Below are 24,888 nucleotides of genomic sequence, written 5' to 3'. Positions count from 1 at the left end.
AAAAATTAAAAATAAAAACGTCAGCATCTTCTACGGTTTGATTAGGGCTCTCATTTTAGGGCATAAACCTGGGATCAAAGCCGGCAGGACCCATGAAGTCATTACATTGAAGGTGGAGCTCATATCTGCTTTCGTCCTCGTGCCCTCTACCCAGGACAGTGCCAGGCACATAGGAGGTGCTCAATAAATCATTCCGGAGCCTCTCTACCTGTTCCTCTCGCTGTCCCGGGCAGCGGCTCTCCTGATGTGCACCAGCTGGAGATGATACTCAGCCTTCCAGTCAAGGCTACAGCAGGTCCTGCCCACAGCGCCCCCACCCCAAGGCCTCGGCCAGAGGTGGGATTCCTGCATGGAACACAGGAAATGAGGAGGCAAAGTGCCCAGCTCAGTGCTCTGTAATGGCAGGGGGCTAAGAAGTGGTAAGAAGACCCCCCGAGAAAAGTTTTGAGCAGGAGGGTGACATGGCAGCATTGAGTGGAAGGGGGAAGAGAAGGGGTAAGGATGGGGACAGCAAGACAGTGAGGAGACACAGTGCACTCTGGGGAGAGGAAATGAAGGTTGGACCCATCTGGCAGGGGAGCAAGGGGGGATGTGGAAGACAGGGTATCTGGAAAAACTTAAGAGGCGTGGCTCAGCTGCTGGAGGTCAGACCCCTCCCGTCTTTGAGCTCTCGGCCCTGGTTCTGGATAAGGCTTTGCGAGGGTCCTTACTATGACTGAATACTTGTGCAAAATGAAAATGCAGGGCTCCATGTCCAAAAATTATTAAGAACTGCAAGATGGATGGGGCGCCTGGGTGGCTCAGTCGGTTAAGCAGCTGCCCTTGGCTCTGGACTCCTAGGGTTCTGGGATTGAGCTCCGCATGGGGCTCCCTGCTCAGCAGGGAACCTGCTTCTCCCTCTCCTTCTGCCCCTCTCTCCTGCTCATGTTCTCTCTCGTGCGCTCGCTCTCTCAAATAAATAAATAAAATCTTAAAAAAAAATTTCAAGATGGTGACACCAGAGCATTAAACCAAGAGAAGAGTTCTTTGCTTAAGACTGACAGATTTAGAAGGGGGGAAGAAAGGAAACCCAGTTAAAGGTGAATTTCAGATAAACAACGTTTTAGTATAAATGTGTCTGGTGCAATAGTCGCAATAAAAATCCTTCGTTGTTATCTGAGATTCACTTTTAACTGGGAGTCCTGTGTTTTAGCCGGAAGTCCACCAGGTGGGTCCTGTTGTCTCCTCCATTGCCTGGGGCTCCTGGGAGGCAGGTTGTCAAACTAGCTTGCATCAGAATCCCCTGGAGGGTTTGTTAAAACAGATTTCTAGGCCCCACCCCCAGAGTTTCTGATTCATAGGTCTGGGGTGGAGTCCAAGAATTTTCATTTTTTTTCCTTAAGTACGCTTTATGCCCAACATGGGGCTTGAACTCAAGACTCTGAGATCAAGAGTCTCATGCTCCACTAACTGAGCCAGCCAGGCGCCCCAGAATTTTCACTTCTAACAAGTTCCAAGGTGATGCTGATGGTGTGGTCCTGAGGCCACATTCTTTTTTTTTTTTTAAGGTTTTATTTATTTATTAGAGACAGAGACAGAGAGAGCGGGGTGCAGGGGCAGAGGGAGAGGAAGAAGCAGACTTCCCGCTGAGCGGGGAGCCCCACGCGACGTGGGGCAAGACGCGGGGCACGATCCCAGGATCCCAGGATGCCAAGATCATCCGGAGATCACGACCTGAGCAGAAGGCAGACGCCCAACCGACTCGGCCACCCGGGCGCCCCCTGGCGGCACATTCTGAAAACCGCTGTTCTAGGAGCCAGTCCATTACCCTAGCGAAGCTCATAAATAGGACACAGAAGAGCGCAGTGACCCAAAATGGCCACCAGAGGGCAGAAGTGCCCAGTAGTCAGGCCTCAGGCCTCCCACTGTCTGGGGGTTGAGCTTATACCTGTGCTGAGCATTTGCTCTGTGCCTGACCGCGTCCAGGGCCCTGGCTAGGACAAAAACATGGGTCAGACTCAGTGCCTGCCTTTGAGGAGCTCAGGGTCTGGAGAAGGAGACAGAATTGGTGCTGAGATGGCGGGAAGCCCAGAGTGGAGTTGGGGAGGCTATGGGAACCCAGCAGAGGCTGGGGGTAGTCAGGCAGGTTTCCTGGAGGAGCTTGTCTCCTGAACCATGAGTAGAAGTCACCCAGGGGGGGAGAAGAGGAGGAAGGGCATCCTGGGCTTAGGAACCCACAAATGCAAGGGCACACAGGCTGGGAGGTATTTGGTGTGCTCAGGGGGTAGTGCAGGAGCCGGGAGGAGAATCGGTGGGTGAATGCCTAGTGAGGCTGGCAATGGCTTGGCTGGATCTTGAGGGTTTCAGGGAGCTTCTGGAGGGTTTTAACTAGACAGAATGTTAGCATCACCCCCTGAAACAGTGTGGAGGAGAGGCCAGAGGCGGGGAAACTAATGAAGAAGCTGGTGCAGTGGTCCAGGGAAGAGGCGATCAGACGAAGCAAGGATGGCAACAGTCTCTCCTCCCTCCCTTCCTTCCTTCCTCCCTCCCTTCCTTCCTTCCTTCTCTCCTTCCCTCCTTCCATACATTTATGGAACAACTTCTCTGAGCCAAGCCCTGGGCTGGGACCTGGCCTCGGTGCACTCAAGACAGACAGCTTCTGGCTTTCGCAGAGCTTCAGTTCTAACAGGAAAGACCACCATCCAACAGGCACAGGGAGGCAGCCGTGGTCCCTGTGGGACAGTACAAAGGATGCTAAGGAAGCCAACTATACAGGCAGAGGTGGGTGGTGGGAGGTATATCCCAGGAGAACCCCTGACCTAGAGATCACAGATGCCTCATTCAGCCAGACCCTGGCGCCCTCCCTGCCACAGTCCAGAGCTAACAATGTGGCCATTGAAGGCCATTGCCGCTGCTGGAGGTCTAGGCTTTCCTATTCCCATCTTCCCTTAGCCACACAACCCTGGCCTTCAGGGGGGAAGAAAGAGCAGGATTATGTGTAGGTACCAGGGGCTGGGCCCACTCCTTGACCAGAATCAGTTTGGTCTCCAGCTCTAGGTGGCTGCCCAGGCAGGCCCCTTCTTCAAACATCCAGGGCTCTCATTCTAAGCATGTGAATTGTTGGCCAGCTAGAAGTTGGGGAGTTGGAGGAGATGACCTTAAGTGCCAAGGGGAGGGTTGTCCTGGATGCTTAGGGTTCCTGGAGAACATCACATTCATTTATAGAGGTGAGATTGGCCCCATGGATAAAGTTGATTAAAATCAAGCTAACTGGAACATGACTTTCTAGAAGGGTAACCTTCTTGCTATTCTGAGAACCTGCCTAGCCTTGAGGACTTTGCATATGCAGTTCCCTCTGCTTGGGGTGCTTGCTACCCTCCCCTCGAAGGCCTTCACAGGTTTGGCTTCTGTGGTAGGCAGAATAATGGCCCCCCAAAGATGTCTGTGTCCTAATTTTGGATATGTTCATTTACATGGTAGAGGTGATGCAATTACAGATCTTAAGATAGGGAGATTACCCTGGTGGCCCAACACAACCACAAGGGTCCTTGTAGGAGGAAGTGAGGAGAGGGCTTCAAGTCAGAGAAAGAGGTGCGATAGCACAACAGGGGGCAGAGAGAGGGGAGACAGGGCACTGTTGCACGGCTGCCTTTGCAGATGGAGGAAGGGGCCACAGGTCAAGCAATGCAGGCGGCCTCCAGGAGCTCGAAAGGGCAGGAAACAGATTTGCCCCTAGAGGGCCCCGGAAAGTACACAGCCCTGCCAAGCCATTTTAGTCTTCTGACGTCTAGAACTTATATTGTAGTGAGCCACTGAGTTCCTGGTAACTTGTTACCACAGCCACAGGATACAAATGCAGCTTATCTTTCAGGTCTCAGCCTAGCCGCCCCCCCCCCGCCCCCCCACCTGCTTTCAGTTCTTCGGAGCCCTTATCATTACCTGAAGTTATCACAGTTGATTCTTAATCATAGCCTGTCTCCCCCAGGCTGCATTGTGAGGCTCCTTGAGAGCAAAGGCCTTGTTTTGTTCACCTAGAACAGTATCCGGTGCACAGTGGGTTCTCAATAAATATTTGTTCCATAAAAGAAAGAAGGAAGGAAGGAAGGAAGGAAAGCCTTAATATGCTCCCTGTCCAGTGCACGCTGAGGGCGAGGGAAGGGAGAGGCTTTGGGAGGCTGTGAGAAAGCAGAATGGAGGGCCCAAGGGTGAGAAAGGCCAAGGCATGGGGGGGGGAGGGGAGATGGTTGTGTGCACGTGCCTGTGGGAGCAGTGTGGCACCCAACACAGAACTTGCCTGTGCACTTTCCCATTACAGAGCAACTTTTTTTTTTTCCTTTTGCCCCTCAGAACAACCTGGAAGAGGGGCTGTTGAAAGGAACCCTTGTTCTCACTTCCCAGATAGGGCACTGAGGCTCTGGACAGTGATTGGAGGGCGGGGAGACCTCCAGGTGCCTCTCTTGCAAGGACTCCGTGGCTCACCTGCCCCCCAACCTTGCCAAAACCTCCTCACAGGCTAGTTCTGCTAGCCAGGCCGGCTTCTGGCCACTGCCCTGCTGCTCCATCTGCCCCAGCTGCCCTTCCTCAACTTCTCTCGGGGCTGGGACTAGGGGGAGGCCAGGAGGCACTCAGCTGGGTGCAAATTAAAAGGGGCATCAAAAACCTCAGTAATCAAAAGAAATAACATTTGCAATATATATTTTTTAAAGACTTTATTTGACAGAGAGAGACACAGTGAGAGAGGGAACACAAACAGGGGAAGAGGGAGAGAGAGAAGCAGGCTTCCTGCGGAGCAGGGAGCCTGATGTGGGGCTCGCTCCCAGGACCCTGGGATCACGACCCGAGCCAAAGGCAGACGCTTAACGACTGAGCCACCCAGGCGCCCCTCACTTTGATTTTTAAAAAAAACTGTTATTAAAAATATTGCAAATTGGGGCTCCTGGGTGGCTCAGTTGTTCCCTCTCTCGTGTGTCTCTCTCTGCCAAAGAAATAAATTAAATCTTTAAAAAAAAATCAAAGTTAATGTGAAAAGATATCCACGATGAAAAATATACCAAAATCTTAAACATTTTTTCTCTTTTGGCTCAGGCTCCAATACGGCTTGACACAGTACTGTTTTACTGATCTCGCCCAGGACAGGCTATGTGATGTTTGGGGCCCCTTCCTCAAAAATCATTCAGAATTTCAAGATGGAAACAGCAGAACATTTAACCAAGTGTGGGGCCCTGGGAGACTGCAGAGGTTGGACACTCATGAAGTTGGCCTGGTTCCTGGCTTTATTTAAAATTTTGATATTTTGTTCATCATGGCTATTTTTCGCGTGTTGCTTTTGATTTTTGAAAATATTACTTACCTTGATTACTGTGGGTTTGGGTGTTGCCATTAATTGTGCAAGTGAGGAGAGCACCTCACTTTCCTCACCCTCCCCAAGATTTCTGTGCTTGCTGTGAGCGCCTTCTCAACCCCAGACAGTCTCCTCCAGGAAGTCTTCCCTGCCCCTCATCCCTGCATGGGGTGAGGTACTTTTGGGTTCTAATGCCTTCTCCCTGCTCTCCTCTGTCATACCGCTGAGCATCCCATGTGAGGCTCATTGCTTAAGGACAGAAAGTGTCCACGATTTGAGCAACTGTGAGTTCTGGCCATCAGTGATGCCAGCGTCAGCCTCCTGATGCCCTCAGGTACGGCCCAGGTGCTGCAGTGGACAGAACCCCAGACCTCAAGCAGGGAAACCTGGCTTCAAATCCAGGTTCTATCATTCCTGGGCTGTTTGGGTCTCAGTTTCCCCATCTACAAAGTGGGAATGAAAAATGCCTACCTCACAGCAGGGTTATGGGACTTAAGAATGCACACACAGTGGGCATCATAAGTGCCACTTTCCTTTCCTCTGTGCCTGGTTTGGGGGCTCAGACTGGTCAGCTGTGCCCCCTAGTGACCCCATTCCCGCTCCAGCCCCAATCTCCGAGTTCTTTTCCACAACTCTCTGTCCCAGCTAAAGAGATGGCTCAGAGGGATGAGGGATTTGCCCAAAGTCATATACAGAGTCAGAGGCTGAGCACAGAGGGAAACCCAGGACCGGACGCCCAGCCTGGGCTCTGCAGGTGCCCAGCCCCTCCCCCACCCCCCTTCTCCCGCTTCCGGTCTGGCCTCAGGAATGCTGAGCTTGAGAGGGCCGGCTGAGCGTGCGCATGGTTCGCGCCCCCCGCCCCCCGCGTGCCCACACGCACCCTCACGCCCACGCACCGGGGCTGAGGGCTCTGGGTGCTTCCATGAAAGGCGTGTTTCCCTCGTGAGTCAGAGCAGACGCAGAGCAGACAGCCTTGGAGCCGGGCTGCGCTGCCCCCGGGAGGCGGTCCCCCCTCCCTGCTGGAACCTCTGGGCAGCGGCCTGCACAGCTGCACCCCCTCAGCGGGGCCTGCAACGATAGGCCCACGTTGCATCAGCGGGGCCTGTCTCTGCGCCAGCTCCCGCCCGCCAGCCAATGGGGTCCGGCCGAGTGTACAGATCCAGGCCCAGACCCAGCCCACCCACCGTGGAATCACCGCCGCCGGGTCCTCCCTCGGCATTCTCGGCGACGGAGGAGGGGACGAGGGCAGTATCTCCCCACCGCATCCAGCATGGCCTTCTTCCCGTACCCCCATCCCCCCCCTCGGCCTCACCGGTGGCCCTGCCAACCCCACTCTGATTCTCCTTCCTGACGGTGGCAGGGGTGCCCCCTCTGCCTGGAGTGGGCCTGTTTCTCCCTGGGCTCAGTTCTTCTCTCGCTCGGTACCTGCCCTCACCCACACCTTCCATCCCATGGTGTCCCTTACTCTCCTGTGCCCTGACTCCCAAATCGTCCTCTGCAGCTTGGCCTTCTTTCGCGAGTGCCAGACTAATGGAGGCTACAGCCTCCCAGATGTCTCCAAGCTACAGACAACACCTTCCCTCCCAGCGCCCATCTCAGGAAGGGGACCATGGGCCACCCATTCCCCCAGGCTGCACACCCCAGGGTCCTCCTTCCTCCTGCTGCTGGCCCTTCCATGCTCAGTCTACCACCAGGACCTCTGTAGTCCGATGGTTCCTATCCAGGTGCAGGCATTAGCATCTAGCTCTGGGCTGTTGTGACATTCTCCCCCTGGCCTCTATCACTCTCCACTCAGCAGGCAGAGAACTACTTTAAAAACACCTCCTTCTCGGGGCGCCTGGGTGGCTCAGTCCTTAAGCGTTTGCCTTCGGCTCAGGTCATGATCCCAGGGTCCGGGGATCGAGCCCTGCATGGAGCCCTGCATCGGGCTCCCTGCTCCGTGGGAGGCCTGCTTCTCCCTCTCCCTCTCCCTCTCCCCCTGCTTGTGTTCCCTCTCTCGCTGTGTCTCTGTCAAACAAATAACTAAATAAAATCTTTAAATAAAAAAAAAAACACCTCCTTCTCTCTCTCTCTCTCAAATAAATTAATAAATAAAATCTTAAAAAAAAAAAAGGTGGGGGGTGGGCACCTGGGTGGCTCAGTTGGTTAAGCACCTGACTCTTGGTTTTGGCTCAGGTCACAATCTCAGGGTCGTGGGCTCCGGGCTCAGAGCAGAGTCTGTTTGTTCCTCTGCTCCTCCCTGCTCCCCCACTCTCTAAAATAAATAAATAAAATCTTTAAAAACACCAATGGGACGTTGTCTGTTCCCTGCTAAATTGTCTTCAGGAGGAAGCTCCAAGTTCCCCAGCCCCAAGCTCCTGGGAGACCCCTGGCTGGCCATCTTCTGCAGCTTTACCCACACATACTCCTGACCCCTCACATGGTGACCTTTGTCGGGACCTTCCCTGCCTGCCTGCCCTGGCGGCTTCCCATGAAATACTGTCAGGATCTAGCTCATTTTAGCCTGAGGCCTAAAGCCAGCAGGCTTGCAGGCATGGAAAATGCCAGGCCTGGCCAGAAGAGCTCGAGCCCCAGCCTCCCAACCTCCCCAGAGCTGCAATTAGGGACCCTGAGCCCCAGGCCCCATTGGCCTGCACTTTCCCACCCCCAACTCAGATGTGGCCTTCAGGCTTGGCTTGACCTCCCACTGGATGTTTCTATCCTATTCACTATATTGACTTTTTGAAAAACTGATTATAGAAGTGATATATGCTATTGAAAAATTTCAGAGAAGCAGAGAGGAGAAAATAGAAATAATGTATATTTCCATCTCCAAAGATAAACAGTAATAAACCATTGAAGAGTTTTCCTTCTGGTCTTTTTCTATGAGTATTATACACATTTCTTTATATATTTTTATTAACACACATTCATTGAAAAAAATAAAATGACTTCAGGGGCACCTGGCTGGCTCAATCAGTAGAGCATGCGATTCTGGATCTCGGGGTTGTAAGTTTGAGCCCCACGTTGAGTATAGACGTTACCCTAAAAAAATAAAATCCTTAAAAATAAAAAAAGTAAATAAAACAACTTTGAACAGCAGAAATATTCTAAAAATTAAGTGGAAATCATCTAATACCAAGAGTGGACTTCTCGGTGAAATGTGAACATACTTCCACACATCTGTGCCTCTGCACAGAGAGTTTTCATAAATATGCTGTTTTATAAGCTGCTCTATTTTTTGTCCACCAAATCCACTGAGCTGTCTTTCTCTGCTTGAGGATTAAAATAGCTCCCCCCTTTATGATGGCCGCCAAGAGTCCATCCCATACTGATACTGTCTCCAATTTTTGGCCCTTACAAACGAGGCTGTAATGTGCATCCTTGTACATGTACCTCGGCTCATATTTTCAAAAATAATTTCCTTAGGCTAAATTCCAAAAAGCTGATTTAAAAAAGAAAAAAATGTGTGAATAAGTAATGCATTCCTATAGAGTTCACCCTTGAACAACACAGGGGTTAGGGGTGCTGACCCCCTACACAGTCAAAAAAATCCATGAATAACTTTGGACTCCCTCAAAACTTCACTACTAACAGCCTACTGTTGATCAGAAGCCTTACTGATAAGATAAAGTCAGCTAACACATATTATGGATGTTATATGTATTATACACTGTATTCTTACAATAAAGCTAGAGAAAAGAAAATGTTTTGAAGAAAATCATAAGGAAGAAAAATTCATTTACAGTATTGTACAGTATTTATTTAAAAAAAAAACCCATCCGCATATAAGTTGGACTGCAGTTCAAACCAGAGCTGTTCTCGGTCAGCAGCAGTCCAAAAATAAGTCTCACCCCTCCCTTTCTCCCTTCCCTCCGGCCCTTCCCCTGCAGGGAGGCATGTTACAAGCTTCTCACCCACCTGCAGGGATGCTGTGTGCAGATCTGAAAGGCAGCAGTGTACCCTACACATTCTCCTTCACTTTCCTCTTCCATATCAGGATCAGGACATAAAGAACCTCCTACTTTTTGTTTTTCCCAGCTTCTTGGTATTCCCACTCCCTACCAATAGAGGGGCTGTTTCCAATTTTTGCTATTACAAACAACGTTGCAGGGAATTATTCAGTAACATGTCTTTAAAGCTCCCATTGCAAAGTGCCTTCTGGAAAGGCTGTGCCCATTGCTTCTCCTGCCAGAACCCTTCTTCCTGTTTAAAATGCAATCCCTCAGATCCTTCTAGATCCTGTTCAAATCCCCCATGTTACAGATGAGGAAACTGAGGCACAGGGACTTGCAGCAACTTTCCAAGGTCACTCAGTGACTAGTGGCTAGTGGCACCCAGACTTCCTGACTCTCAGGCTGGGTTCTTCCCCCTTCTGCCAGGCTGCCATCCTCTGCCTGTGCCTCCCCAGGGCAGTCACCATGACACTCACAGCCCTTTGGGATCCTCATGTATGTGTGCAAGGACAGGTGTGAGTGGAACCGACAGGACAGTGTTCAGAGGACAGAGCAGGAGTGGCTAGGTAGGACTGGACCAGGCAATGATGAAGAGATGAGCAGAGCATGAGTGCTCTCCAATTCCTTGTTTCATCTGTACTTCTCATTATCTTCAAGAGGATCATTACAAGTTTGGCGGGGGGGTGGGGGGACCTAGATCATGGGCACGAGGCTAAAATATAGCAGACCTCCAAACCAGGGCTTCTTGGACTCATAACACTGGGGAGGCCACCCTGGGCTGAATCAGATTAGGGCTGGGGGTGTGTAGGGTGGTCAGGATTCAGGGTTCCTTTCCTGGGTGTCAGAGATAGATGGTGAGAAAGGGAGGGCAGCCCTGTGGCTGAGTTGGACATCACTATATAGTACCCTAACCCGTACCCTAACCCGTACCCTAACCTGTACCCTAACCCATACCCTAACCCGTACCCTAACCCATACCCTAACCCATACCCTAACCTGTACCCTAACCCGTACCCTAACCCATACCCTAACCCTAACCCTAACCCGTACCCTAACCCTAACCTGTACCCTAACCCATACCCTGGTAGATACCAGACAATATTTAACAAGCATCTACCAGCCTACCAGCCCTCTTGGCCTCTTGGCCTTGCAGGCAGCTGGAGCCATTTCCATGGAGTTGCCAGAGGAGGCCTGGGAGGGGGAGGCCGGGAGAAGGGAGGGAGCTACCAATCCACCCAAAGTACAATGTGCTGCCCCATTCCCTAAAGCTGAGCCTTCTTAAGAGCCTCCTCTCTTGCTCTGACCCTAAGAAGGCAGAACATCTCTGCCCTGGGGGCACCAAGGACCTGCCTTTGCAAACTGGCATGCCTGATGCTAGGGCAGTGAGGGCAATGAAGGGGCTTGGACTTTCTCCAGGGACCACTGGAGAGCTGGTGAATGGAGCCCTGGGCTGGGCTCAGGAGCCCTGTGCCTGTGTGCTGCACCCGGCTCCTTCCACTTCCCAATGGGAACTATATCCTAGCCTCCTAGGGTTTGGGGCACCCCACGCGTGGTAGATGCTCAAGAAAGACCTGCAGATTTTTTTTTAAAAAGATTTTATTTATTTAAGAGAGAGTGAGAGAGAGAGAGAGAGACCACTCAAGCATTAAGGAGGTGGGGGGGGGAGGAGAGGGAGAAGCAGACTCCCCGCTGAGCAGGGAGCCGGATGCGGCTGGATCCCAGGACCCTGGGATCATGACCTGAGCTGAAGGCAGACGCTTAACGGACTGAGCTCCCCAGGCGCCCCAAGCCTGCAGGTTCTGAGGTGAAGGCAGGGTGAACAACCGGCTGCCAGCAGGGAGTGGGGTGCAAGGAGGAGTCACAGCCTCTCATTTTACAAATGGAAGCTCAGAGAGGGAAGTGACTTCCCCAGTACTTCACAGCTGATAAGGGGTGAAGGGATGAGAGTAGAACCCCAGATCTCCTGGCTGTGCCCTTTCCCCTGTCCCCCTGTACACAGGTTCCTATGAGGCACGTGTGCTCCGCGCGGTGCATTTGTGTTGCTAGGGAATACGCAGCCACGTGTGTGCGTGGACTGCAGGAAGGGGCCACAGCGTGTGGACAGACACGTGCATGTGCAGCGTCATGTGTCAGTGCGCATATGTCTCCTGGGTGTCGTGTCAGACGTGTGAGTGAAGTAACTGGACGGCCCGTGTGACTTCCCTCCGCACCAGCGCTGCGGGGGGCGGGGGTGGAGGGGAGGTGGGGCAGCCGGCTCTGGGAGGAGGAGGGGAGAAACCCTGTGCCCGCCCACCCCCAGCCCCACACGGGGCCTCCCACCCTCGGACGTGGCAGCTTACAGGACAGCCCTTTCATCGGAAGGCCCCACGCTCCACAGAGAAAATCAGAGATTGCAGAAGTTGCGTTTTCCCTGACTCATGCTTTGGGCTGCGAGCATATTCTTGGCTTCCGGACAGCATCTCAAAGCGCAGCCTGAGATAGCCCTGGCCCTACTCTGAGGAAGAGGTTCTGCCCTGGACTGTTTAGCTGAGCCTTTCTTTGCCCTTTTTATCCCATGTGAAAAGGAGAAAGGGATTACACTTCCTTCCAATTAGCGTCCTATAATTAAGAGTGAGATACGGTTTAGGTGCCCAGCACGGCCAGCCGTAGCAAAGTGACCCATAAACGCCATTTCTCAGTCCTTCCCTTTCCCTACCTTCCTTTGGACAAACCGACCTAGTTCAAATCCCTGTGCTGAATGCAGCTCCATGTATGCCCTTAAACACTCCACTGAGCCTCCCTGACCTCAGTTTCCTCCAGTTTAAAATGGCAACATTCTGGGGCGCCTGGGTGGCTTAGTGGGTTAAACCTCCAACTCTTGATCTCAACTCAGGTCTTGATCTCAGGGCCGTGAGTTCAAACCCCACACTGGGCTCCACGCTGGGTGTGGATCATACTTAAAAAGAAAATAAACTGGTGACATTCTTACTTACTCTGAAAATATGAAATACGGGTATGCTGAGCAGTTAAGTGATACGTTAGTTTTTGTGCTAGGATTCTACAGGGCAAGGACAGCATGAATCCAGCCACGGGAGCCAAAGAAAGCTGCTTCTGTAATCTCTGGTAAAACGGGGTCTGCCGATCTGGCTGGGTCAATCAGAAGGTGGTTTGGGGGAAAGAGAGCTGGGGGTCCAGCACCTGGGTTCTGGCCCAGCTCTACCTCAGACCTGCTGTGTGCCCTTGGGCAACTTTCCATCCCTCTTGGGGATGGGATGGGGCGGAGGGCAGGAACAGCTCCTTCAGGGAGCCAAGGCACTGGAGGAATCCAGACCTGAAATGCTGGAGAGTCTCTCTGCAATTCAGTCTTTCCTCCCTCCAGAAAGATTGCTTTTTCCAGAATGTGCAGCCTCGAAGTGTGGGGGAAGGGCCACAGCTGGGCCTGGGCTGGGCTCGGAGCTAAGAATAATGTGACAAAGGCTCTTGACATTTTTTTGCTGATCTTGGAAATTTAAAGGAGCCGTTGTCTTTCTTCAGGGAGGCAGTGCCTGGAGCCCCACAGACTCATTCAGATGCTACCCACCACTGGCTCTCTGGTGGGGCTTACCAAGTTCCTCCTCTGGGCCTGCGCTGTGCTGGGTACTGGGGACTCCTAGAGAGAAGGCGGCCCAGGTCTCCAGAGACACTCAGTGACACTATAGGGTGATGACACAGAAATAATGCCATAGTGGAGGCTTCTGACCCAGTTTGGTCTTCAGACCTAGCCTTCTCCTCAGGCCTCAGCTTCTCTCTCTCTAAATGGAGGGCATTAGTCCTTTCTACTCTGACCTTCTAGGATTCTGGGTTTATCCAGCAGCAGGAGCCTCAGTTGACCCTTACCCCTCAGGGCCGGCACTGAGAGTCATAGCATTCTGCTTACTCCGAAAGTGTTGGTGAGGCCTCAGAGAGCTAAGAAATGGAACAGTGTGGAGGAAAGGAAATCTCTGTGGGCTTTTGACATCTGGACCCACTGGAAACCAAGACCTTTCCTTTATTCCACCAGTTTTGATGGACTCTTCGTTCACGGGCTGATTACCCTGTGAGCACCAAGCTAGGCGTGGGGATGGGGTAGAGGGTGGGTTATGGCCTGTGACCCAGGTGGTTTCCTTGGATAGCAAGGACATATCCTTAAAAGCAATACACAGTCGAGGCAGGAAGAAGCACGTGAAAACCAGGACAGCCACTCCAAAGAGATGGACACCACACTAAAGAGGAACAATTTTGTTAATGATCGGACCTGTCCTAAGAAAGAATACTGGGCTGCCTCTGTGGGACTTGAACTCCCTGTTCTAGAAGACGCTGTGCACTTGCCTTTGGGATACTGCAGAGAGGCTTCTGCCTGGGGCTGCACACAGGAATCCATGACCTCTGAGAAGCCTTGCAGCCCAGAGCCCCTGCTCCTTCTCTTCTAAGATTCTCTGACTCTGAGATTTACCACTCTACGGTTCTCTAGATGGAGATTCAGATTCTATGGGGATTCAAGGAAGATATCAGCTTCTATGATGGTCGCTTTTGGATTCAAGTCCTCTCCACCTCTTTGACCTTGACTCAAAGAGTCTGAAGCTCTTGGAATCGAAGATTTCCCACCGTCCTTGTAATCAGACTTGAAGTAGCAGCACCTAACCCAGACTTCACAGTTAGTCACCCCCCACCCCTACTGCTGGGGACCCAGATGATTCATCCACTGGGTGCTGGGATTCATTTGATCCCCAAGAGCCAAGGATGCACTTGGAAGAAAGAAGACACTCAGCACAGCTTACTGATTGGTTGAACGAATGAGTGAATGAAGTGTCTCTCTACCCTGTCCCTCCCTTCCATACTGTGCCAGTCTGTTATCCATCATTTCACTATTAGAAGACTTGTGGGAGGTAGGGGCATGTCCTAAATCATCTTCTGCCTTCTTGAGTTCCCTACTAACATGCACATTTCCTCCTCATACTGTACATCCTTGAGGGCAGGGACTTTGTCCTGTTCTCAGCTGCGTCTTTAGCACCTGGAACAGACCTGAATACCCAGCTTAGCTTAGAGCTCAAGGGACTATCAGTTGTAGGAGGGTGGGGTGAGAGGGTCTGATAGTGAGCCCTGGAGCCCTGGGAGGGGACCCAGACAGGTAGAGGGCAGGGATAACCAAGGAGAGAGGGAGACAGACATACAGACCAGGGAAGAGGGTAAGGAAGCAAGGAATGACAGCACCACATTTCACAGCCAAAGAAGGAACTACGGCCTAGAAAAGGAAAGTAACTTGCTTAGGATCATACAACGTATTACTTAGTGGACGGCCAGGGTTATCCTTCCTGTGCACCCCTCCAGACCTAGCCAAACCACGACGTTCCCGGAGTCACCGCCTCTATCACGACTTTCCAGAGTTATGGTCAGGTATTGGTTAGGTTAGGATCCCTTTTCCCCTCAGGGCAGTCACTGAGGTCCAGCTCCTCCAAGGCGTTCAGGATAAGCTGCGGATGGAGAAAGATGCTGCCTCTCAATTTCTGACCACCTCCCCTAAGACAAAGGAGAGGGACCCTGACTGAGGAGGGGGTGTGTCAGGGGACCTAATTAAGTTTCCGCTCTAAAACGGGGGGGGGGGGAGTGGATCGCCTCGGGGCAGAGCCCCTGCAAAGGGAAAGGCTGCTGGAAGGGGTAAGCAGCCTTGTGGGGAGGAGGGTGCTCCTCTCCGGGGAGCTGGACCCTGGAGCTCAGTGTCCCCTCCAGCTCAGCGGTCCGAACTCCGCCCCCTCCGCCCCCCCCCCCCCGCCGGGTCCCCATTTCCAGGACCTGGGAGGTCCGGAGTCTCCGCAGTGTCGGGCGAGTCCAAGAACACCAGCGCGCTGTGCCGGTCGTGCAGGCCCTAGCGCCCGGCCTCTCTGCGGGGGCTCCCAGCGCCCCGCCCGGTGTGGGGGGCAGTAGGACCCAGGGGCCGGGTGAGAGCCCGCAGAGGGAGGGGCGGGAGCCGGGGCGGTCTGGGGGAGGTCTTTGGGTTTTTTTGGCGGAACCGGGGCGCCCTCCGGAAGCTTTTCCAACTTTCCAGAAGTTTCTCGGGACGGGCGGGAGGAGGGGAACGCCATATATAGACCTGGGGAGCCGGGAGCGGCGGAGAGTGGAATCCGTCCGCGGCTCCAGTGGGACTCTCGTCCGGCGCCAGCCTGCCCGGCCCAGGTGAGGGAGGGGGCCGGCCGGCGCGCTGCGGGCGCTGTGGGGGTGCTCCGGCGAGTGAGAGGGGGCGGGAGGCCCTGGGGGGAGGGGTTGGGGTCCAACCCAGAGCCCGCAAACCGGAGTCCCTGGCACCTTGGGAGTCGTTGGAGCGTTTGGGATCGGGAGCCTGGGGGTGGATGGTGATGGCTGAGTGAGCCTGTAGGGCTAGGGCGGGGCGGGGAGTCGGGCACTGGAAGGCTCGGAAAAAGTGCGGGATTCCACAGAAGTATGGGGCAGGGGTGGTGATGGCAGAGAGGAAACAGTGGGGCTGGGAGCCAGGATGCCGAGACTCGCCCCTGTGCAGGAACCAGAAGGGAGGAGATGGGGTCTGGGGCCCTTTCCAGTAGGGGTAGGAAGCCAGGCCAGCTTTGGAGTTAAGGGCGCCTCCGCCTCTGGGGCTGGGGCCCAGGGGACAGCAGGGGTGGGTGGACCAGTCTCCGGACGGGCTTGGTGGGGGTGGGGGAGGGGTGCATCTGAGCCTCCTGAAGGTAGGGTGGTAGGAAAGGAGGTGAAATAGTCTAGGCTTTTCACCGGGCGGGGGGTGTCTTGGGGTCCCTACAGTTTGGGAGGAGTCACCAACGGTGGCTCCGCTTCTGATCAGCAGCCTGCATGTGTTGGCAGCTGAAGGAGTAACTTGACCAGCACCATCTCCCCTACCTCCCTCCAGAAAGGGGGTGAGGAATCAGCAGGGTTCTTACCCCCTGACACAAGAGCAGAGGGTTAGCTGACTAGAAGGCTTTGAGTCACCCACTCTTAACTCTGTCCACTGCTGCCTGGTTCTTGGAGTAACTGCAGGGTTAAGGCTACTACTTCCAAAGGCCAGGGTACCCTGCCCCCAGCCCAGGGACATTCCTGAGGTGGCTGGAGTGGAGGAAGAATGAAACCACTTCCAGCATGGCCAGGAGGCCCGGCCCCTCCTCTTCCCGGTTTCCAGCAGGTCCCTCTGGGCTCTAGGGCCCGGATGGAGGCTGGAGGCCAGAGGAAAATGAGGGGGCCTTGGTTCCCTGGAAGTCTCTGGCTGGTACCACACCCTCCTATCCTCAGATGGTTCATCTGCCCATCCCCCCTTCCTGAGGCCTCCGGAGAGCCACTCCTTTTGTCTCTGGTCACCGGGATTCCCTGCAGAAATTTTTTTTTTTTTTTTTTTTTTTTTTTTACTCCCTGTGTAACAGGAGACCCCATCCAGGCTTCCTCAGGGGCTCTGTGGGTGCTTCTGGGAGGAAGGAGCCCTGGGCGGGGAGGCCCAACCCCCACAGATCGTGTGGGACCTGGGGTGGCTCCCTTCTCCCCTCTGGCCTCAGTTGCTCCCACTGCACAGTGAGGTGGACAGCCTCCAAAGTCCCTGTGGATCTGGGACTGGGTAAGCCTTCCTTTGTGCCACGGGCAGTGTAGCCAGTCCCGTTCGGGGTGCGGGCCTTCCAGGCCCCACCTCACCACCACCCACCCCAGCGCTGCCCTATCCCACTCTCCTCACCCTTCTGTTTTCTTTCAGAATGAAAAAGGCAGGCATTGACCTCCCTCTGAGGCAGTTTCAAGGTACTTTAGACTCCCTCAAGTGTTTGAGATCCTCTCTGGTGGACCCCCGAGAATTTGCTTACCTTCCTCTCTTACAGAAACCCGGGATCCAGTCTCAGCTGAGTCTGGCTAGCTGTGGGCACAGGCCTCGGCTCTCTGAGCCTCTATTTTTCGTGTCCTTTGTGGGACTGTGAATCGTCTAACCGTGGCCTCAGGGCTGGGATTTCTCTGGGCTGCGGGAGGCTGCCTTGCTTGCCGTGACTTGTCTTCCTCTGTGACTGCTGCCGGGTTAACAGGGCGGCTCTCTCCACAGCCACGCATCTCCCTGCAGAGCCAGATGGGCAGACTCAAAGCCAAGGCCAGGGAGGCCCTGGGGCACCCCCTGGGACCTGAACCCGGGCCTCCTGCCTCCCAGGCTGGAAGCCCCCCTCTGCCGGCGGATGGAGATAATTCTGTTTCCAGCCTGCCACGTCACCTAGAGCGGAGCGGGAGCGGGAGTGGGAGCACAGCTGTGTGGCTGCCAGAGGAATCCCAAACTAGTCATTTGGAGCTTTCTTGCAAGGCCCCTCCCAGTCCTTTGAAGTTCTGGTTGGCTGTGGGTGGGGGCTGTCAAGATGGTGCCTGCCGCGTGGCAGGGCTGTGAGCTAGGCTCCTTGACTTTCCCAGGGGGCTGCTAGTGGCCTCTGCCCGGGGTCTGTGCTCTGGCATCAGCTGTATGAACTAGAGGTGACCTTTGAATAGAGCGGCCATATGCCTGTTGTCCTGGCATAATAATTAGTAGCGCTCCATTTCATTTTCTTAGGTACCCTTGTTTGTACAATAATCCTATGGTCATTCTGCCTTTGAGGCTCCAGGCCTGGTGGGGAAGGAGCTAGGGCTGGGAGGAAGGCGGCCTGGGCCCTGGGATATATCACCTCCCCAGTCTGGACTCTGGGTAGGGTACAGGTCTCTCTGTGCCTTGCCTCCTCCTCTCCCCCCCTCTCCCCATGTGTCCTTTGCTTCCCCTTTACGCTGCACCTTCAAAGAGGTGGCAGCCCAGGGAGGGGGGGGACCTGCCTGGGTTCGCAGGGTAGCTGTAGCAGTGGGGTCTTCCCAGAAACCCGGTGCTCCCGCAGGCAGGCCGAAGTCCCGAGAGTCTTCCACCAGGATTCTGAATTTTCAGACTTTCTTGAGGACCATGAGATGGGATCTGCCAGAACAGTGGGATCCCAGCCTCTACCAGAGTCCTTCCAACCCTTCCCTTTGCCCGGTCATCTCCCCTTCTGTCCTGCATGAAAGTAGCGGGGGAAGTATCCTATGGGGAGAGACTGTCCTGACTGGAGGCCCCAGGGAGGGGAGGGAGGCTTGTTTTAGGGGCCACTGCTACCACTGTGGTTTGGGAGGGGTTTTGAGGGCCACCCTGAAGCCCTAGAGCAGAGGGCCTGGGTGGCAGCAACTGTCAGATGGGAGGGCAGAATGGAATGTGAGGTGGACCCAGCTTCCTGCGGACACATATCTGGCCAGCCTCCGGTGAAGGGGAGGGGGTGTCATTGCTCCACTGAGCTGTGACTTACCCCTCCTCCAGTATCCTTCTTCTCAGGAAATCTACCCCCCACTCAACTTGTGTCCTGGGATTTCCCCTTCACGCCAGGGACTGGGGAGAGCTGGGCAGGCCTGTCCCTGCTAGGACAAGGCCTTGGGCATGAAGACCTAGGCCCCCAACAGCTTGGAAAATGGGGACCGAGGCCAAGAGAGGAGGGGATACACACTCAAGGTCACCCGTGGGGCGGCAGAATGGAGCATCTGGTCTCCCCCACTTAATGAGTGAGCTAACCGGTGACTCATTAACATCCCAGGGCAGAAGGAAAGGCATGGGGTGGGGGAGAAGCCGGCCTTCAGCCTGTCCTGACAGGACATCCTTTGCCCAGGCAGCTGTGCTTCATGCAGACCCTCAGTCCATCTGCCACTTTTTTCTACTGGAAAAGGGAGCCGGGGTGGTATGAGATGAGAGCTAATTTTTATGCGAACTGAGGACCCTAAGTCTGGCCAAACGGCCCTGGTTTCTGTTCATTCAGGAACAGCTGAAGCCTATTGTGTGCTAGGCACTGGAGATATACGGGGAAACCAGACTGGCTAGATTTCCTGTCCTCTTGGAGGTCACAGACTAGTTAGGCATGGAGATAATGCATAATAAACGCATGAGACTCAGTGTTGTCAGTTCAGTGTAAGAAATCAATAGGGAGGAGGTGGTGACTTGCCTGAAACCCTGTTTTGGATAAGGAGCTCAGAGAAGGCCTCAGAGAGAGCGGGCCGACTAAGACCTCGGATCTGGGCAGCTCTGAGTTAGGGCTGGGTTCCCCAGAGCTCAGGGCTCTCTGGCTCCCATCTGCAGGGGACTTGGTGGCTGCCAGTAGGCTGGGGATGGTCGTCGGGGAGGAACCCCCAGGGTTTCAGGGCCGCCCTGTCTGCAGCCCTCACAGGTCCTCCGTGGTGCGTCCAATCCGCCTCCCTGCCATGCGCTTCCTCCTGCTCATCAGCACCTGCTGCCTCCTGGCCGTGGCCCTGGCCGCCGAGGTGAAGAAGCCGGCGGCCGCGGCGGCACCCGGTACAGCAGAAAAGCTGAGCCCCAAAGCGGCCACGCTGGCTGAGCGCAGTGCCGGCCTGGCCTTCAGCCTGTACCAGGCCATGGCCAAGGACCAGGCGGTGGAGAACATCCTGCTGTCGCCCGTGGTGGTGGCCTCGTCCCTGGGGCTTGTGTCGCTGGGGGGCAAGGCCGCCACGGCATCCCAGGCCAAGGCGGTGCTGAGCGCCGAGCAGCTGCGCGACGAGGAGGTGCACGCGGGCCTGGGCGAGCTGCTGCGGGCGCTCAGCAACAGCACAGCGCGCAACGTGACCTGGAAGCTGGGCAGCCGCCTGTACGGGCCCAGCTCCGTGAGCTTCGCCGAGGACTTCGTGCGCAGTAGCAAACAGCACTACAACTGCGAGCACTCCAAGATCAACTTCCGCGACAAGCGCAGCGCCCTGCAGTCCATCAATGAGTGGGCGGCGCAGACCACCGACGGCAAGCTGCCCGAGGTCACCAAGGACGTGGAGCGGACGGATGGCGCGCTGCTGGTCAATGCCATGTTCTTCAAGCGTGAGTCCGGAGGGGAGGGGCGGCCGGGGTGGGGCTGCCGCTCAGCACGTGTTGCCTAAATGCCTGACAGGTGTCAGGGCGGAGGGCGGACGCAGCGGTGGCTGAGCTGGGGGTCCTCCTTCGGAAGGAATTCCCTGTCAAGTGGAAAGATCCAGGCCCTGACTGTAGAGAGCCCTCGCTTCCGGCAGCATGTCCTGGGGCCAGCACCCCGGTCCCCCAAAGCTGGGAGCATGTACTCTGGGGGCTGGGTGCTCAGAGGGGAGGTGGGCTGCAGCTGAACCCCAAAGACTGGAACGAAGGCCTGTGGCAGAGAGAGAAATCCAGGGAGTGCAGTTGGGGGTATGTGTCCCAAGAGGGGGGCCTGTTTCTGACCCTGTGTTCTGCTTCCCACTACAGCACACTGGGACGAGAAGTTCCACCATAAGATGGTGGACAACCGAGGCTTCATGGTGACCCGTTCCTATACTGTGGGTGTTACGATGATGCACCGCACAGGTGGGTGCCCTGCGGAGCCGTGTGCTGAGCTGGGGTTGTGGGGGTGCTTGGGCCCTGGCCTGCTCCCAGCCCAGCATGCCCAGCGGCCTCTCTGCTCTCCTCCCAGGCCTCTACAACTACTATGACGACGAGAAGGAGAAGCTGCAGATCGTGGAGATGCCCCTGGCCCACAAGCTCTCCAGCCTCATTATCCTCATGCCGCACCACGTGGAGCCCCTGGAGCGCCTGGAGAAGCTGCTGACCAAGGAGCAGCTGAAGACCTGGATGGGGAAGATGCAGAAGGCGGCTGTTGCCATCTCCCTGCCCAAGGGTGTGGTGGAGGTGACCCACGACCTGCAGGTGAGGGGGGGCCCCATTCGGGGGCTGCAGGGCCTGGAGGAGAGGGTTGCTTGGGGCACCCATTCGTCAGCTCAGCAGGTCTGTCTTGAGTCTCTGTGGGTGTCCAGGCAGGACTGGGCACTGCTCGGGGAGGAGGTCCAATGGGACCTGCCCTTGGGAACACGATGATGACAATAGTAGCTGAATACAACTGGGCGCCTGCTGTATGCTAGACACTCTTCTGAGCACTTCACGTATATTAAACTTCTAATGCTCAAAACAGCTGTTAGGTGGGACTATCAAGCTCTTCACAGATGAGGAAACGGAGTCTCGGGAAGGTTAAACAGCTTATCCAGAGTCACACAGACGGTAGCTCAGGGGTCTGGCACCAGGCCGCGCCCTGATCCTGTGCTGTGCCGCCTCGGAGAGTCTGAGGTGCCCCCAGCGGGGGGCTGTTCGAGCCAACGGTCGACCCCCATGCAGCAGTAAGAGCAACAATGGCCGTCAGCCGTGCGGCACTAGCCATGACTGGAACCCGAATCCATGTGCTCAGTAGTATTTTCCCCTCATGACCACCCTGGGTCTCTCGAAGCCGGGGCTTGCTGAGGCCACCCTGGCTAGTCAGTGGTGGGGCTGTAGTTAGTCCTCAGGGTGAAAACTCAGGGTGGCCTTCTTGTCAGTCAGGAGAGACTTTTGTACCTGCTCCAAAGGGGAAGCTTTTATCTCTTTCCTGCCTTGGATGCCAGAAAGGGTTCCTTGCCAGGCTTCTTCCTCACAGAATTGACTCAGACTCACTGCTGCCGCCGTGGACAGAAAGCTTGAGATGAAATGGGGTGTGGGCTCCACATCACAGGCTCGTGGCACTTGTGCGGGTTGAGCTGCGCTTTCCAGACGGGCGCCATCCCTGTGTCCTGGGCCCGTCCCAGGCCCTCCCAGCTCCTCCTCCTGCAGTCTCTGCTCTCTGACTCCATTGTCCCCTTTTTTCTCCCGTGTCTTCCTGGAACCCTGGGTGGACACACCAGACCAGGGGGGACACTGAGTTGGGAAATGTGGTGTGTGTGACTCGTATAGGGTCACGGTCACTGGGACTGGAATCGCTGTCTCAGGAACCCCTGACCCTCAGGACCCCGGATCAGGTGCCTGTTTGGCCCTGCTGGGGAGGTGGGCTGTTCTGCAGAAGCCTGAACTCCGGGGCTGCCGGTGACTCAGATGGCAGTCCTCCACGGCTGCGTCTTCCTCACTGAGAGCCAGGGAGGGTGTGGGCCCCGGGCCCTGCCCTGGGAGAGCTCTGAGCCAGGGGCAGGAGATAGACAGGCCCAGACACTGAAACAGAGAGAGGCTCTGGTGCTGAGCCGCAGGGAGGCAGGGCTGCAGTCTTGGGGAGAGGGAAGGCTTCCCGGAAGATGGGGTGGTTAAAGCACCCCACCAGGATGCAGGTAGGCCATCGAGACACCGTTGTGGGTGCCGGTGGTTCATTGAGGCTATTGGATGGGGAGCAGGGTGAGGCATGCTAAGGGGTGAGGCTGAGGTGCAAGCATAGCTCATGTGTGAAAGAGCTTGTACTTGGCTTCCAGGGCCTTTGCAGAGCCATGGAAAGTGTGTGTTGAGGGGGCTGCATGTTTGTGGGGCTGTGTTTTAATTTTTTATTACGGAAATATATAAAAATATATTAAAAATAGAGAGATCAGCGTAATGAGCCCTCATGTATCCATCACCCTGCTTCAACCATCATTAACTCATGACCAATAAGGATTCACCTGTACACACCCATTCCTCCCCCGTCAGATTATTTTGAAGCAAATCCCAGGCATATATCACTCTGGACAGGTTTTGGCCCCAAGGTTATATGGTCATAGCTGTCCTTAGGTTAGTCTTTCTCACATTTTGAGTGTGCCAAGAATCACCTAGAGATTTTGTTAAAGAAGGTTCCCGGGTCCACTCCCAGAGATTGTGATTCAGTGGCTCTGGGAGGGAGTGGGTCAGGAAATGTGTGTTTCCTGTAAGCTCCCAGGTGGTGCCCAAACTGGCTGCCCACAACCCGTACTTTGAGAAGCACTGACCCAGATTGCTCAGCAGGACCAGGGATAAATTCTGCCTTTTCCCCAAGCCTCAGTTTCCTCATCTATGAAGTGGCGATTAGAAGCTCTTGGAGGGTTGTCATGAAAGTGAGGAGGCAGTGGTCCGAAGGGCCCACATCACGTCTAGCACACATAAGGGGACCGGGAGGGGAACAGACGGGGTAGGAGGTGATGGGTTGTGTGAGCAGAGGGTGAGGGTCTAGGAGCCTTGCCCGTCGTGGCCTCACCTGGCAACCCCCTTGGTCCCACAGAAACACCTGGCTGGGCTGGGTCTGACCGAAGCCATCGACAAGAACAAGGCCGACCTGTCACGCATGTCAGGCAAGAAGGACCTGTACCTGGCCAGCGTGTTCCATGCCACCGCCTTCGAGTGGGACACGGAGGGCAACCCCTTCGACCAGGACATCTATGGGCGTGAGGAGCTGCGTAGCCCTAAGCTCTTCTATGCTGACCACCCCTTCATCTTCCTGGTACGAGACACCCAGAGCGGCTCCCTGCTGTTCATTGGGCGCCTGGTCCGGCCCAAGGGTGACAAGATGCGAGACGAGCTGTAGGGCCCCAGGGTCATGGGATGGCAGGAGGCAGCCGAAGTCTCCTGAGACACATGGGTGCTATGGGGGGGAGCTGAGGTACCGGCCTTGGATGTTCCATGGGGTGGGGGTGGGGAAACAGAGCAGGCTTCCTGTGTGTCTGAGCAGATCTTCCCAGGCAAAATTCACTCTGCTTGGACGTGGGCCCCCAGATATCATGATGGTGAGCCCACACACCCCACATTCTGTGGGACCTGGGGCAGTCGTTGTGTCTCTGCCCTCAGAGTCCTGGGATTAAGCCTGCCTCAATCAGTGTTCATATTTATGGCCAAGTGCTTTCTCATCTGTGAGATGGAATCGAGCTAGGGGGGCTCAGCCCAGCCCTGTGGAATGGGGGCCCTCTTTCCCTGACCCTACCATCACCTCAGCCCTCTCTCCAGCTCTATTCCAGTCCTCTCCCAATTCCCGTCAACTCTAAAATGAGGTGCTGCAGCCCCTGGCCCAGGCACCTCCATGATGGCCCTGGCCCCAGAGAGGGGGATCAGGAACTAGCTCATGGGGGCGCTCGTGGGCAGACTCTGGTCAGGCATCATGGGGATGAACTTTTTTTTTCTCCTTTTGTAGATTTTCAAAGGTGGGGAGGGCAGGGGGGAAATGAGCCTTTGTTGCTGTCAAACCAAGGACTTATTTGTACAATTTTTTTTTTTTCAATAAAACTTTTCCAGTGAAGTTTTTTTGGAGCACGGAGGGTGACTGGATCAGAGATTCCCAGGGGACAAGGGCTCCTGCTGTGGAGCCAGGGCCCACGTCGGGCCCTGAAGTGCCGGCAGGTGACTGCAGGCCTGGTCCATACCGACTCAGGAAATTTGGTTCTGGCTACCCTGGACACGTGGCTGCAGGGATGGAATGGAAGTGCTGGGCCTGGAGCCCAGGGCGTTGCAGACTCGAACGCTGGCTGTGCAGTCTGTAACCCCCTAGCTTTCCACTTGAAGCTGACCTCGTCCATATCCAGGGCCAGACTACAAGCTCGGGCTGCCTGACTGGGCAGGGCTTGGGCGGGAAGGAGCTGGTGGGAGCCTGGTTCTGTTCGGGTTTATAGCAGGAGAGTCCTCACACCCATTCCCTCTCACGGTCCTTGGGGCTCCCGACACCATAGCTAGGGAGGGACAGGGTGAGGGGGATGCACAGGGCCGAAGACCCCTGGCAGAGGAGCGGAGGAAACTGGATTTGACCCCCATCTCTGCTGCTTGCTGGCTGTGTGATCTTGGGCAGGTCACTCCCTCTCTCTGGGCACCTCTCTCGCTTCCCTCTTCCAACAACTTTGCCCTGGGTTTGTTGGTCCTGGGAAGGAGTCCCTGCCTAGCTGGACAACCCTAGC

General features: G+C 55.2%; 1 protein-coding gene across 2 annotated transcripts; it reads left to right on the top strand.

Moving 5' to 3' along the window:
• The first annotated feature begins 15,187 nt into the window (after window positions 1-15,187).
• Window positions 15,188-24,239, top strand: SERPINH1 (serpin family H member 1). 2 transcript variants are annotated; one of them, XM_027580102.2, is made up of 6 exons: window positions 15,188-15,423; window positions 16,952-16,995; window positions 19,425-20,089; window positions 20,486-20,584; window positions 20,691-20,923; window positions 23,232-24,239. In XM_027580102.2, exons 3-6 carry the CDS (start codon window positions 19,468-19,470, stop codon window positions 23,532-23,534), a joined length of 1,257 nt encoding a protein of 418 aa, XP_027435903.1. In that variant the 5' UTR covers window positions 15,188-15,423; window positions 16,952-16,995; window positions 19,425-19,467; the 3' UTR covers window positions 23,535-24,239. The 2 variants fall into 2 exon arrangements, with proteins under 2 accessions (XP_027435903.1, XP_027435904.1); XM_027580103.2 differs by lacking the exon at window positions 16,952-16,995 and having other exon boundaries at window positions 15,189-15,423.
• Window positions 24,240-24,888: the final 649 nt, after the last annotated feature.

This window comes from Zalophus californianus, chromosome 11 (assembly GCF_009762305.2).
Source record: "Zalophus californianus isolate mZalCal1 chromosome 11, mZalCal1.pri.v2, whole genome shotgun sequence".
Taxonomy (NCBI): domain Eukaryota; kingdom Metazoa; phylum Chordata; class Mammalia; order Carnivora; family Otariidae; genus Zalophus; species Zalophus californianus.
This window is presented reverse-complemented; position numbering and strand designations above follow the sequence as displayed.

Bases quoted from the DNA above. Each gene is read 5' to 3' on its own strand.
- SERPINH1 (XM_027580102.2), top strand. From the start codon at position 19,468: ATGCGCTTCCTCCTGCTCATCAGCACCTGCTGCCTCCTGGCCGTGGCC. The intron at 20,090-20,485 runs GTGAGTCCGGAG...TTCCCACTACAG, and splicing joins CAATGCCATGTTCTTCAAGC to CACACTGGGACGAGAAGTTC. The intron at 20,924-23,231 runs GTGAGGGGGGGC...TTGGTCCCACAG, and splicing joins AGGTGACCCACGACCTGCAG to AAACACCTGGCTGGGCTGGG.